Source organism: Balearica regulorum, chromosome 1 (assembly GCF_011004875.1).
Source record: "Balearica regulorum gibbericeps isolate bBalReg1 chromosome 1, bBalReg1.pri, whole genome shotgun sequence".
NCBI classification, from domain to species: domain Eukaryota; kingdom Metazoa; phylum Chordata; class Aves; order Gruiformes; family Gruidae; genus Balearica; species Balearica regulorum.
Window position 1 is genome coordinate 120,085,286 of NC_046184.1, and position 14,730 is coordinate 120,100,015.

At 41.6% G+C, this 14,730-nt stretch overlaps 1 protein-coding gene across 1 annotated transcript in view; it reads left to right on the forward strand.

Annotated features, from left to right (window-relative positions):
• The window catches only part of BACE2 (beta-secretase 2), a 48,313-nt gene extending 40,986 nt beyond the window's left edge, over positions 1 to 7,327 (forward strand). Inside the window, exon 9 of the mRNA XM_075772443.1 lies at positions 6,616 to 7,327. Within this exon, the coding sequence (XP_075628558.1) occupies positions 6,616 to 6,869 (254 nt within the window). The 3' untranslated portion in view covers positions 6,870 to 7,327. The remainder of the gene's footprint in view (positions 1 to 6,615) is intronic.
• Positions 7,328 to 14,730: the final 7,403 nt, after the last annotated feature.

Here is a 14,730-nt window from a genome sequence, read left to right on the forward strand (position 1 = left end):
TTTGTGTTGGTTCTAAACAAATAGTTTTCTCAATGTAAGTAGAAAGCCATTAATGTTTTAATTAGCTGCTAAGGAAATGGGGAAAAGCTCATAATTTTTGGCTGATTTCAGGGTGCTGGTTAACTTTCTTGCCTTTTCATGAGTTATCTCACTAAGGGTAGCTGAAAACAAAAGTGTTGGGGTTTCATCCCATTGTTGAGACATTGCTTTGGCACCACAAGAACATACAAGTGGGAGAGGAGGGAAAGGACGTGCATCTATATGCAAGTCTCTGTCCCAAACAGAAGTGGTCTATGCCCTGGAAAACATCATAGCATCTGAGATTTGCATGAGATAAGGACTACGACTGACAGTGCTTCTTTAATCCCCAGTATTTATGTTAGAGAGGGTAAGGGCAGTAAGTACTTGAGTGCTTAATGCAACCAGGTAATTGAGAGGAAAAAAAGAGATGCTAGCTAGCTGAGTTGTAGCTCCAGGGCATTTGAAAAGCTTTTTTTTTTTTTTTTTTTTTAATCTCTCCATTGTTAATGGGTTCAAAATTGTCATCTATGAGCTTGCTATGAAAGAAAATCTGGATATTGATGTGGGTTGTTTAATGAAGACCTGTATGAGGTACCATGCAGTGATGAAAGACACATTTTGAATGCATCTGGAAGGAGAGTGTAACTAGACAAATACTGCAGACCAGGTTTTTCTGCCTTTCATTCTTCCTTGTGCTTCCTGGCTGCAATTTTAGCAAGCGTAGAGCTGCCTCCTGTCCCTGCCATGCTGCAGCTGTTAATGGAGAGGGGAGGGGGCATTTTGACAGAACATACTGACCGACGTGTGGTCAGCAGGGGACGCGAGCCAGCTGGTGCTTGTAAGAACTGCTTTGACAGCACATCTTTGTTGAGAAAAAGAATCAGGAAACCATAATAACACCTTAATGTTAATATTGCTGCATAGAAGCATAGAGTTTGGCCACTTCGTGTAGTTCTGCCAACCTCGTCTAGAGAGGAAGAACTGAGCTTGCTGAATAGAAATGAAATCTGAATTTACATGAGCTTGGACACATGATGATACCCAGCTGGTGCTAGAAGGCATTTCCTCCTCGTTTCTTTGTCCATGTTTCGTGCATATGTCTAACCTAGCATCATAGGAACTTAGCTTCTTGAGAAATCAGATGACACAAGCCACTGACTGAGACAAGATATACTGATTTATCAGATTCCACTGACACGGGCAGATGATATTTTGCTGGATGTGCCAGTTATTCTGAATTCACTTCTTCACAGCTTGTGGTTTCCGTATTTAACACTACTTTAATCAGAAAACCACAACTGTGAGTGGCTAGCAGTCAGTGCAGTGTGAGGGATTAAGCTGCCTAACTGGCCTCCTGTGGAGGCCAGCCATGTCCTCCATAGCAACTATATTAATGTAATATATTTGGAGCTTTTTAGTCTGTATGTGGGCATAAATTGAATTGAATTACTAGTGGCATAAATCTTCAGAAACAGAGAAATATAAAAGGCCATTTGGTGTGGCTTTGCAGTGACCTATGCTTTCTTGTTTACAATACAGTGTTAATGCTAAATTTAAGCCCATGTTTTTATAAGACGTTAAACTGGTGTGTGCTGAATACAACAGTGAGGGGAACAGGACTAAAAGCCTTAACTTCATTGAACTCCAAAGTTTCTTTTGAGACTTGGCTAGAGATGAGAACTGGCTTTATCCCACAATACTTGCACCATTTTCATTCTCCAGGATGTACCAAGAGTGAGGAGAATTAGACGGCTGCAGGAAGCTATTCCATTGTAGCAGGAAAATAAATTTACTTTTTCCTCAATATGTGAAACCCTTTAAGACTTACTCTGCCTGTTACTAATTTCAAATTGTTTCAAGCTGCCCGTTGATAATTTCAGGGATAACCTACTGTTTACAGGATGACTAGGAAGGGCTTTGGATCAGATCCCTTCTTGAGACAAGATGTTCAGATCGACTAGTTAGTATTAGCGAAGCAGCCTGATGGTACCTTGGCATCGAGCAGAGTTAGACCCCTAGTATTTTTGTAGTAAGCGAGAAGATTATAGGAACAAGACTTGGGTATTTTTTTAGGGAAGAAATGCACCAAGCACTGTAATCATAAATTACTTCTACACTAAACTGTGATGAGACAGAATGCACCCGAGTTTGTGGGCACTAAACTGGGAAGAATGGATGGCATGATGAATAGCAGAGTTTCAGTTCAGAAGGACCTTTGTAACCTGGAGGACAGGGCAGCAGAAACCTCAAGAGTTTCAGTGAACAGAAGTGCAAAGTTTTGCACCTCGAGCAGAAAACCACCATGTGTGGGTACAGTCTGGGAGGGGACTGGCTGAATAGGAAAAAGAACTGGGGATTATGGTGGTCCCTAAGTTGAATGCAAGCCAAGGGTGAGTGCAAGTGAAACTACCTAAGAAATGGCAACACCCACCAGTTACATTCAGGAAGGTTGAAATTGGGCATGAGGAATTTCTTCTTTACCAGGTGGGTGGTACAGCACTAAAACAGGCTGCCCAGAGGGATCACGGGGTCTCCATCCTCAGGGTTTTACAAGACCTGGCTGGATAAAGCTGCAGCTGACCTGATCTATTGATGGTGATTGTCCTGCTCTGAGTAGGAGGCAGGACTAGGTGACTTCCAGGGGCCCCTTCCAAGCAGCATTTTACAATTTCATGATAAATTTGATCTATCTTCAGGTTTGCTTCCTTTCCAAACCACCCGAGATGGTGAGTGAGTGTGTTTGAGTTCTACACAAATGTTATGAAACAGCATTTTTCCAGAGGTGCCATTTTTTGTCCTGTAATCATCAAAAATGAAGAAAATCTCATTTATTCAAGGTCAAGAATTTATTGTAGGTATCTATGACCAGATGTTCTAAAAAATATATGCCAAAATATCCTAATTCAGCTAATGTGTAATATGCTAAGTGTGTGTGTCTGTTAGTTTCTGTTAAGGGCTTGTTTGAACAATTTCATCTCTTGATTTCCTCTCAATTTCTCTGGAGGTGGAAGAGGGTGAGGGAAAACTTATTTTTGGAGGGAAGAAAGCAGAGGCTGTGCTGCTATCAAGCATTCTCAAAATGTAATTTAAAATGTCAGCCACTATGGCAACAGTTTTGTATTGCCTTTTTTAATAGGAGTAATTATTGTACTGAAGCCAAATAATGAGTAATTAGGGACTGTTTATTTTCAAAGCTATCTCCAAGGTGGAAAACTGTGCTGCCTTTCCCCCCGCCCCCCCTTCTTCAAAATACTAAATTCCAAAGTAGTAGTACTTATGTCTTGCATTTCACATTAGCATTAAATGTACTTTAGTTTGGTTTTGCTGCAGGACTTCATAGAGAGAGATGAAATGATGTGAGGGGGTGAGATGTCCAGAAGAAACAATTGCGTGGTGGACAAAGCGCAATACTGGGACTCTGAACAAAACTGATTTTTGCCACAGACGTTCTAGGTAGCCTTTTACAAGTCTGTCCACTACTGTGCAGCCCCCTTACCATATCTATGTAACAGCAATGTCTTGGGAAAAATATGCTGATGATATAGGGTGCACAGGCCAGTCTTTTACCACCTGATGAGTTGAGAGAGTACGTGTTTGGTCTTCACCAGTTAGGGTGCTCATGGGTGTAGCCTCAGATTTCACCCAATCCACTCTAACAGCTTATTGCTGCTAAAGGAGTCTTCCCACACTTGCAGCTGGAGAAGGCATTGGTTCAGTTGTGTAATCCTACAGAAAATTCCTCATTTGGGCATTTTGTTTGTTATGACAGGTTGGTTTTCCATCAGATGAGCGAGTTGCCCTGACTCTCCTTGCAAGCCTACCAGTCACTAGCACCAATACAAGAGGCAGCGAGGGACAGGAGCGAGGGCAAGCATGACTGTCCCTTTCAGCAGCAGCCCACGATTAAGTTGAATTAAGTCTAATGAGACTTAAACCTTAAAATAATATGAGGTATTGGGAGGCCAGGGACGGAATGCCAACTAAAATCTCTCCCAATAAATGGCAGATAAAGCAGCCCACCTATTCTGCATCTGTTTCTCCAAAAAGAACCTTAAAGGCCACCTTCTTGCCTTTCCAAAACCCAGGGTCCCCTCTTCCTTCCAAGGGGTATTTTATGTTAATTTCTTTAAACATGCTTTCAGAGTTGTGTCTAAGATATGTGTACATAAGAGATACTGCTTTCAGTAGGCAGAATCACTTAGAATTTGGCAAGAGTGTGTCTGCGTATAAAATGAACAGGAAATTAAGGAGGAAGGTTAAAACTGAGGCCTTTATAAGAAATACACAAATCTGTCTTGAAGTATCTGACTAGAGAAGTGAATTACAACCATTTGGAAGACTTGTTAAAATGCACAGACAGTAGTAACTGCAGGCTCCTAGTTGCCCCCAGCAAGCTAAAAGGTATCCATCCTTCCCTGGCCACGCACCTGCAGATGTGAAATGCTCTGAGTATTTTGTTGCCCTGGGCAACTCACTTGCTCTGCCTTTACATACGCGTAGCCCTGTCCACAACTCAGGGGAACTTTGCTGCGCTCGCCATGGTTACTGTGACAACCACGGGCAGCATAACGCTTTTTAGCAAATACTGGTTTAACAAGTAGGGGTTTGTGATGGTAATGAAACAAGTCACACAGTCTGTGATGTTACGGAGATGGATGGCCACTCAAAAACGGAGCTGCCAAGGCACCCCTTCGTACTTCTTGCCTTAGCTTTGTCATCTCCATTTTCCGAGCTGCTAGGTTAGCTTCTCCCTGCCGGCCCAACAGCACTGCTCCTTCATGTCCCAGCTCCTCGCTCCTGACATTGACCTTCTGTGGTGGGTTGACCCTGGCTGGGGGCCAGGTGCCCACCGGAGCCACTCTATCACTCCCCCTCGTTCACTAGACAGGGGAGAAAAGGTGTAATGAAAAGCTTGTGGGTTGAGATAAGGACAGGGAGAGATCACTCACTAATTATCATCACGAGCAAAAGAGACTGAACTTAGAGAAAAATTCATCTAATTTATTACTAGGCAAAACAGAGTAGAGGAATGAGAAATAAAACCAAATCTTAAAACACCTCCCCCCACCCCTCCCATCTTCCCAGGCTCAACTTCACTCCCGGCTTCAACCTCCTCCCCCCTCAGTGGCACAAGGGGGACAGGGAATGGGGGTTGTGGTCAGTTGATCACACGTTGTTTCTGCTGCTTCTTCCTCTCAGGGGGAGGACTCTTCTCATCGTTCCCCTGCTCCAACATGGAGTCCCTCTCACAGGAGACAGTCCTTCACGAACTTCTCCAATGTGAGTCCTTCCCACGGGCTACAGGCCTTCACGAACTGCTCCAGCGTGGTCTCTTCCATGGGGTGCAGACCTTCAGGAGCAGACTGTTCCAGTGTGGGTCCCCCACGGGGTCACAAGTCTGTCAGCAAACCTGCTCTGGCGTGGGCTCCTCTCTCCACAGGTCCTGCCAGGAGCTTGCTCCAGCGCGGGCTTCCCACAGGCCACAGCCTCCTTCAGGTGCCTCCACCTGCTCCGGCGTGGGGTCCTCCACGGGCTGCAGGTGGAATCTCTACACCCCCTCATCCTCCCTCCATGGGCTGCAGGGGGACAGCCTGCCCCACCATGGTCTTCTCCATGGGCTGCAGGGGGATCTCTGCTCCGGTGCCTGGAGCACCTCCTGCCCCTCCTTCTGCACTGACCTTGGTGTCTGCAGAGTTTCTTACATCTTCTCACTCCTCTTTCTGGCTGCAAAAGCTCTCCCTAACTGTTTTTTTCCTTCTTAAATATGTTATCACAGAGGCGCTGATTGGCTTGGCCTTGGCCAGCGGCAGGTCTGTCTTGGAGCCGGCTGGCATTGGCTCTGTCAGACACAGGGGAAGCTTCTAGCAACTTCTTGCCCCCCCCCCCCCCCCCCGCTACCAAAACCTTGCCACACAAACCAAATACATCTTCCTCTCCACCGTTGCCCTTTTCTGTACAGCTGTCACCCAGCTCTCCTGCCTCACCTCCTCTTCCTTCTGAATTTTCTCCTCCACTCACAAGAGTATCTCTGCTGCTTTCCACCCTTCATCTCGTGTTTAGGATACAGTCCTTTAAGGTATCTATGAAGCTAACGATCCTGCATGCTGTTCCCTAAGACCCTGGAAGATAGCAAACACAGAAGATGTAAGAATCATCTGAGGTACCTTGCAGTTGTTGCGAATGCCAGAGACAAACAAAAACTGTCCAGACCCTGACCTACTCCAGTGTAGGTGTTGAGGGATTCTTAAGCTTTGTTAAATTGACATTTCTGAAAGGTTAGTCCAGAGAGAAGAGGTGATCCAGTGGCTTGCGGGTTAATTTGGGCTGTGGGAAACCTGATTTAAATGTCTGCTTTCTTGTTGACAGCCTGTGTAGATGTGGGAGTATCATGGTCTCCTTATGCTTCAGGTTCCCATTTTATAAACATGGAATACAAGTATTTTTATTGCAGTGAGAAATACAATAAAACACAAGTATGCTGAGATGTATGATGATGGAGAAAGAGGGATATCTAGGTATTTAAATGAGATTTTTTGTTATTTGCTTTTAAATGGAGTCTATAGGCTTAATGTTTTTTGTTTTGTAATTTCTCAGAAGTTGATGGCTCTCCAGTATCTGAGATTGAAGGCCCTTTCACAACAGCAGATGTTGCAAGCAACTGTGTTTCTAGTGTTTCTTTCCATGAACCAGTGTTGTGGATTGCCTCCTATGCTCTCATGAGCCTGTGTGGAATTATCCTCCTTGTACTGATCATCCTGCTGCTTATTCCACCACGGTGTCCGCATCGCTACACTGACAATGACGTGGTCAATGACGAATCCTCCTTAGTGCGTCATCGATGGAAATGAGAAACTTGATTGTGAAACCTGGAACTTAAACAGAATGAAGAACAAAGTACTCTGCCAAGGGGAAGAAGCCAATGCCTCAATCCTTTCTACGTTCATGACAAATTGCTGTTGAAATCTCGCCAAATACCCTGCATCGTAACTTTTTAAGCTTTATTTTCTAACACTGATTCTGAACCAAAGCACTGTTAACCACCTCTTAAGTGCTACGGTACTGGATTTGCTACTGCAGTAATGAGCCTTTATGCTCTCAATAGTACCTTCTTTTAAAAAAAGAGGAAAAAAAACCATACCATGATGTTCTTCCACTGTCTGAACAATTGTCCATCCCTCTTTCACAAAAAAAGGAGCTGTCAGTATTTTCTAACTAATCAAGCCTTGACTGTAGAAAAAGAGAAAAAAAACTTAATAATATTTCTTATTAATTGCATTAAATGAATACTGCTTTCTGTTTACATCAATTCATTTTGAAACTGTGCTTATGGTGAGGGGGAGGGAGAAAGGTCAGACTTAAGCAGCAGAGAAAAGCAAGTGAAGTCAAGAAGAAATGTTGGTTTGTGGGGTTTTTTCCTCAAGATCACTGCTGCCACTTGAGAGGGTCGCCCTTCCTGAGTGTCATTACAAAATAGTTTGAGGAGGTGAAAACTGGGAAACAGACTTGTTCAGCCTTAGTGTAAAACAAGACTACCTCTCTTAATTTACAAGGATGCTACCACTGGTAAGCTTGTGGCTTAGAACTGGTCTTGAACCACAAGACGCTCCATACAACCAAATGCAACTCCTTGGCTTTGAAGTAGTGGATTTTATAAAAATTAATACTTCATGACTTTCCACTTTGGTGCACAAAAAAAGCCTTTCAGTTTTCCCTCTATTGTGGGGTTTGTTGGGTTTTTTGAGTTGAGGATGACTGATATTTAGAAAAGGCTGGTCTGCGTATGTATGTCCATGTCCTGCCATTTCTTTTGGTATTCTTTGTGAGCATGTTAAAAAGAAAAAAAAAAAAAAAAAGAAAAAAAAAGAAAAAAGGAAACAACAAAATAAGAAAGACAACCCTCTTTTTGACTGAACTCAGCAACCTAGAAGTTCAAGAAAAAAGTATCTGTCTTCATGGACAGACTGTGAAGTGAAAGCCTTAATGCTGACTTGTTTTTCAACTTGCCCAGCAGCTGGAGGTGTTTAGTTTAGCTTCAATCAAATGAAAAGTGTATGTAATGACTAGCTGAAAACAAACATATGGTAAGAATGAAAACATTAGTGGAAGAGAGCACGGAAAAATATATTTGACCAGACCTCTGTTGTGCAAGCGTAGATTTTAAGGCTGAGGTCAGAACATGGTATTTTCTTTGCAGATAGGACAATGTTTCTTCTATCTAGTCAGTGAGCATTGCAGGACCTCCATTGCTTCTCTATGACACTGGCATAGTGGATTTGAAAAATAAACAATGCAAGGTTGAGGAATCCGGTGATAACTATTAGTTATCTGGGGTTTTGTGTTTGTTTTTTTAAGGAAAAAAAAATTCCTTTGCATTTCGATAGCAGAGCAGTTTGCATATCTATGTGGAAAACAGGGAGACAAAAAAAAAAGGAAACTTAGCTCTGAGTCTCCCAATCCTTTGCCTAGAAAATTTTCTGCCTATAATCCCTTCATATAGTTTTCTGATTCACACTGCCTCTGCATCCGACTCTGCATGGAATAAGCAAAGATTGCTTTTTTTCAGGAATGGTGCTTTTACAGAGGTGCACGTAATATGTGTGAAAATAAAGCACTGTTTCTTTTAAACTAACTTGTGTATTTCACTTCATAACTGGAAGTGCCTGTGGTTTTCTTTCCTTTTTAATTCTTGCATTTTGAGATTGCTTGGCTGAATAGAGTTAAATAATTGGTGTTGTGATTCAATGTCTGAAAATTATTTCTCTGGGAATTAGGAGTTGGAAATAGGAAGAAATTTTGAGTTTGCTTCCTTCTTCCTCTGCCTCTTAGTTTTTAAGGAGAGAAAAATGATTAATTATAAGGAATGTAAGAAACTGTAGAGCTTAGATGTTTTCTCCCTATTCTGTTTTCCATATGTCTCTCTCAGTGTCTTATAATTAGAATTTTTAGTACACATTATAACAAGAAATTCCCTTGAGGTTTTTCTTAAAGCAATAGACTTTGCTCTGAAAAGAGAGAGAGTGATGTTTCCAATTCTGTGATTCAGTTCCATATCGTCCTCCTGGGTTTGGTTTGACACATAACAAATAATTTCAAAGTTGCATTCCTTCTTCTACAGTGTAGTAATATCAGTAATGTTTCTGTCACCTGTTTCAAACAGAAACACGGTGTGGATGTTTGGATTGATACAGCAGTAAACAATGAGCCCTTTTTCAATTCAGAAAGTAGTAATGCTTGTATGCTTTTAAAATGTTTCTTAGCTGCTTCCCTCTCCCTGCCCCCTCATATCTCCTTACAACAAAAAGTTTTAGGAAGGAATTTATTGGGAAAGGTTCCTAGTATGCTTTCTAATGAGAAGCGAGATTTCTTCTGAGTTGCTTAATGAAGTATTTTCAGTGTGCTAGATTTCATATAAAAAACTTTCTGTTTTACGCTTTCACTTTGAATATCATTGGTCAAGACATTTTAATAGAAACGCTTGAATTATATGAGCAATAGTCAAGTAGCACAAATGAAATAGTAATATATTCTTGAGTTTTTGTGGCATTCCTTGCCACTAAAATTTGGCCTATAGTAAAAATGCTGTTAGCGACATCTGCTAGCAGCACAAACTTCATCTCAGCTTGTAAATTGGTACTTACACTGGCAGATATTCAGGTGAGTATTGCTTTGTTGCTCTGGCAACAAGAAGAGCAATAGAAACCCTTGAGGGTTCATTTTTAGCCTACAGCACATTAAGAAAAATAATGCTCTTGAGCATTTTTCTATGAAAGATGAAATACAATGATAGACTACCGTGTTACCAAGTGTGTCTTCCTAGTGGTCTCTTTCCCTGATACATTTTCTTTTAAAGGAGAGCACTGTGAGGTATTTTATACTCCTGTTAACTAACTTCAGAGATAAGATTAAACCATACCTTTAAAAAAGGGGGGGGTGGGGGCAAAAAAAACAGCTTTGAGTAAAGACGGTGCTGGAGAATATTCTCTATTTATTATGGAAGACAGGATGCTCCACATCACAGCACTCCAAATCATTCTTTGTACACATATCAATATTTCTTGTAGAACCAGTGTTTTCCTAATGTGAATGCAATATCGTGTACCATGAAAATGCCAGAAAACTGTGTTTTATTGGATGCAGCCTTTTAGATAATTGACACTATCAGTTCAATCATTAGGGATTTGAAGATGTGTGATTTGAGTTCAAGTAGTTAAACCTGAGTTCAGGCATGGGAATATGTTAGTTCTATCCTACTGCATTCACCAGTTTTAGAAATATTATCACGGGCTTTTTGGCTCAATTTAAATGCCGAAGAAAATAGATGAAGAATTTTAATAAACCTTTTTTTCAGGTTCTGTAAAAGAAGTTGGATAGAGTAGATACACCCCTGTAGCCCCCCCGCTACCAAAACCTTGCCACGCAAAACCAACACAAGGGGATTGCTCTGTTTTTAAGGTGAAAGAGCTTGTATTTAGGATTTGTATGTTGGATGAACCTAAATGCAATATATCAAGGCAGCATACCGTTCCAGTTCTCAGCTTTGATGCTGTGCAGGTTAACTAGTGGTAATCACAGAGCTATCAGTTTTGGTATCTCTTGTTGATGTATCGGTTGTTTAACAACAGTTAACTCTTTATCAGCTAAAGTCAACCTACGAGTATTCTGCCCAATTACTTGCTGTGTATTGGCTGGCTGTGTTTCACTGAAGGACGAGCTATTTGTATACTAAACTTTTTCTTTTAAATATGAAAAGGCTTATGAGAGTTGCTTAACACAGCATGTTTTCAGAGAGAGTGGTCCTTAAATTTTCTGATAATCCAGAATGATTGCGCTGCTGAAAGCTTCTTTGATTTCTGTAGAGGTTTCCAACAACTAGGTTGGTTGGTTGGTTGTCATAACCTGATCTCAGACATGAGCCTCATATGTATAAGTAGTAATATGAGCTGCATAATGAAGGGGGCTGGTACAGTGACCTATGGAGATGAAAGTAAAGGAAATACGGAAAGAGAAATAAGTAAGCTGCCATTCACTTCATTAAAAATTGTAAGAGCATAACAGATTGATCCTTTTAAGAAAGGTCTGCACAATTTACCAAGACATTAGTTCCTGTCAAACTTGACTCCCTGATTGATAAATTGTTCTGGTCACTGAAGTTCTCGCTGCTGTTCAAAGAAGTGAAGACAGATTGGTAGTGGGATACAAGCAATCTTCTGAGCCAGTCTGATTTTCTGGCTTCTGGGGCCTAATTAGATGTTAGGCCAGGCTTGTGCGTAATCCAGAGTCCTGGTAATGGCTCCTTGGGAACGTTATTTGAAATGTAATTGTTGGCTTCAGCCGAACCCCTGGATGAGATAGATCTGTATGGCAAAAGCTACCACTTTTACTAACTTGATGGGCTACGGTGAGCTGAAGCTGGCTGGTGGTATGAAATGTGGAGATGCTAAATAATTGAATCTTCTACCAGACTTCCAGATCAAGGCTGGGGCACCTCGGTAGAGCAGAATGGGAGACTGACTGCAGTTGCTGACAAGCTGCTGTAAGTGTAATGTCAATTGCTCGCCCGGCTGCTTTGGTAAGGGGTCACTTGTCTGAGTATCTTGGTGTGCTCTAAGGTGCCTGTTGCTGCTACTGAGAATTACCCACTCACAGGTGAATAAGGGGGACAATCATCTTTAAGTAGAATCATTGGCCAGTTACTGAATATTCCTCTCTCCGTATAACAAAGTGCACAGTGATAGGTCTTACTCCTAGGAATAGTCTGTTTGTGAGCAACAAAATGTGTTATTTTAAAACATGTTGACATCAGCGACTGTACAGTATAAAAATGTTTTGTGTTTGCCTTTTTTTTTTTCCTTTTCTCTGTATCTAGGCTTTGCCTGGATCTTTGTGGTCAGGTAGTTTTTGAAATACTGGGAATTTTAGATTAGAGTACGAAGGCATGTGCAGAATTGCTTTTAAGCTAGCCAAAAAGTAAAACACAGAAGGTAATTTTCAGCATTTAAAAGGAAGTAGACCTCAATAAGTGTTCTCTCTTTTTTTTTCTTTATGATAATAATTTAAATAAATGTATTTTAGTATAGCTGCTGTCCTACTAATTCACTGGCTGTACATTTTCTGATTTTTCTGATTGTCTTCTGGCCCACTCATTCCTGCCCTCAAAAAAAAGTTCCTAAAAGCTTGAAGACCTCTGTATCCAAAATTCAGCCTTCTAACAAAAGATATGTTTTTCTTGGTGACCATTCACAGACCTGTTTTAAAGTAGTTTGTAAGGCTTTAGAAATGAACTCTAGGTTGAAAATACTTGCATTAGTATTAGGAGGAGAATTAGAGCCAAAACTTAATCTATGTCAGCGGTCCCTGAATTTGTCTGTGTGCAAAGAACTCCTCTGTCCGTTTGACTACATTTCCTAGACCTCTTTCACTTCCCACTTGGAAATACTTAACTGCTTGTTCTTCCTCGGTGGTCTTATACGTTTTCATTTTTCTCTGTCCTTACAAAATAAGGGGAGGACCACAAGGAGCTATGAGAGTTAGTGCCATTCCTTCCTTGAAGGCCTTGGGCTTTTTTTGTCCTATCACCAACTGTAGTGGACCCTTACTATCTGTTGGCCTTTTTTCCTGTCTGAGGCACTCCTGCTTTTGCCATTTGAGCAACTCAGCCTGCTCTGATTTTACAGTGATGTGTACTTAGAAAAAATACTTGAATAAACTACATTGTTTGTAACCATCCTCTCATGACATCCCTTTTTGAAGAGGGGAAAATTTCACAGTCATGTCAAACCTGCAAAAGGGTATGTTTATTCCTGTGTTGTTAGAGAGGAAGTGTATAACTGAATGTTTAAATGGATGTATTTGCAACACAGTTGGTTTCCCCCTTTGCAAAATTCAGCGGGGGCAAAAACCTGAACTTAAGCAAGTCGTGTTGAAGTGGTACTGAAAAGACAACAGACAATTTCTTGATAGCACTGAGGCATGGATTACTGCGGTATGTACTGGAAAAAAATGCTTTGCTAGCCAATACTCTATATGTGCATAAACTCCACAAGGTTGACGTGTTTAAATAAGATTTATCTGAAACAGGCAGTTCACATTTTTTATTGGAAATTTTATATGGAGATGCAGAAATCTTTTAAGACTTTAACACCACAACAACTGTTATTTGATAGTTCTTTAGGAAGCATGGAAAGGATTTCACTTTAATTAAATGATTCCATCTTGTAGAGGCATTTGTTCACCGGATTTTTTAATTTTTTTTAAAATACGGCATTGCTAGCCGGTCTAGGAAAGTGATTGTCCCACTCTACACCGCGCTGGTGCGGCCCCACCTCGAGTACTACGTGCAGTTTTGGGCGCCACAGTACAAAAAAGGACATAAAACTATTGGAGAGTGTCCAAAGGAGGGCAACAAAGATGGTGAAGGGTCTAGAGGGGAAGACGTATGAGGAGAGGCTGAAGTCCCTTGGTTTGTTCAGCCTAGAGAAGAGGAGACTGAGGGGAGACCTCATCATGGCCTACAGCTTCCTCTCGAGGGGGAGCGAAGGGGCAGGTGCTGATCTCCTCCCTCTGGTGACCAGCGGTAGAACCCAAGGGAATGGCATGAAGCTGTGTCGGGGGAGGTTTAGGTTGGATATCAGGAGAAGGCTCTTCACCGAGAGGGTGGTTGGGCACTGGAACAGGCTCCCCAGGGAAGCGGTCACAGCACCGAGCTTGACTGAGTTCGAGAAGTGTCTGGATAACGCTCTCAGCCATATGCTCTGATTCGGCCGGTCCTGTGTGGAGCCAGGAGTTGGACTCGATGATCCTTGTGGGTCCCTTCCAACTCAGGATATTCTATGATTCTAAATAGGTGAGATGTAACATTGAAAGGAAAATGGGATCAAAACATTGAAAAAAGGGGTACAGTCTTTTTAATTCAGTCTTTGGGTGATGTTAGGATGTCTGTCCCACTTACTGTCAAGCCTCATTACTGAATTTTCTAAAAGTTGATATTTTGTATTTTCAGGTCTTGCCATTTTCAGATAAATACTATGTAAAAAAATCAATTTTTCTGCTGCTTAAAATAAATGATTAATTCTTTCAATCTATTCAGTGTGTCTTTTTAAATCCTGTTAAAATGAACTTTCAAGCCGATAAATTATATCCATGCAAATTCTTCCTAGGCCTTTGTGACTTCCAATTCTAACCTCTGGCTTTAGCTCTGAAAAGAAAGCAGAACTGCTCTAGATGCCCTCTGAACCTTGAGGGGAAGGGAGGAGGCAAGTTCAGGTCCTGGGTGATGTTTCCTGCTTACACCCAAATAACTGCAATGACCTTGCTTCAACTTTTCATCGGTTCCTTTCAGTATTGGACAGAAATCGGGCACAGAAAACATTAAATTGAAAAGATGAAGCTTCTGATCATCTGGAATGGATTCAAGTAATATTTTGGACTGTTGCTGTCTACTGTCCTCAACTGTAAAACAAGAAGGCATACAAATCTAATGTCCCCGTCCCCAAGGCAGCCAGCCACCCTCCGAGTGGTGGTTTCTTACCTTGGGAGAGCCCCGAGGAGGAGGAGGGTGGTTGCTGCGCTCTGTGTTCTGTACCCCGGGAGGTGGCGCACGCGGTCTGCTTTTCAAGTTTTGAGCCCTTTCAGAGCAAATTCTATCGTCTTGCTTGAATTCTATTAAAAGTACTTTCCATTTTTCTCTTTTTTTAAATATCAAACCTAAAA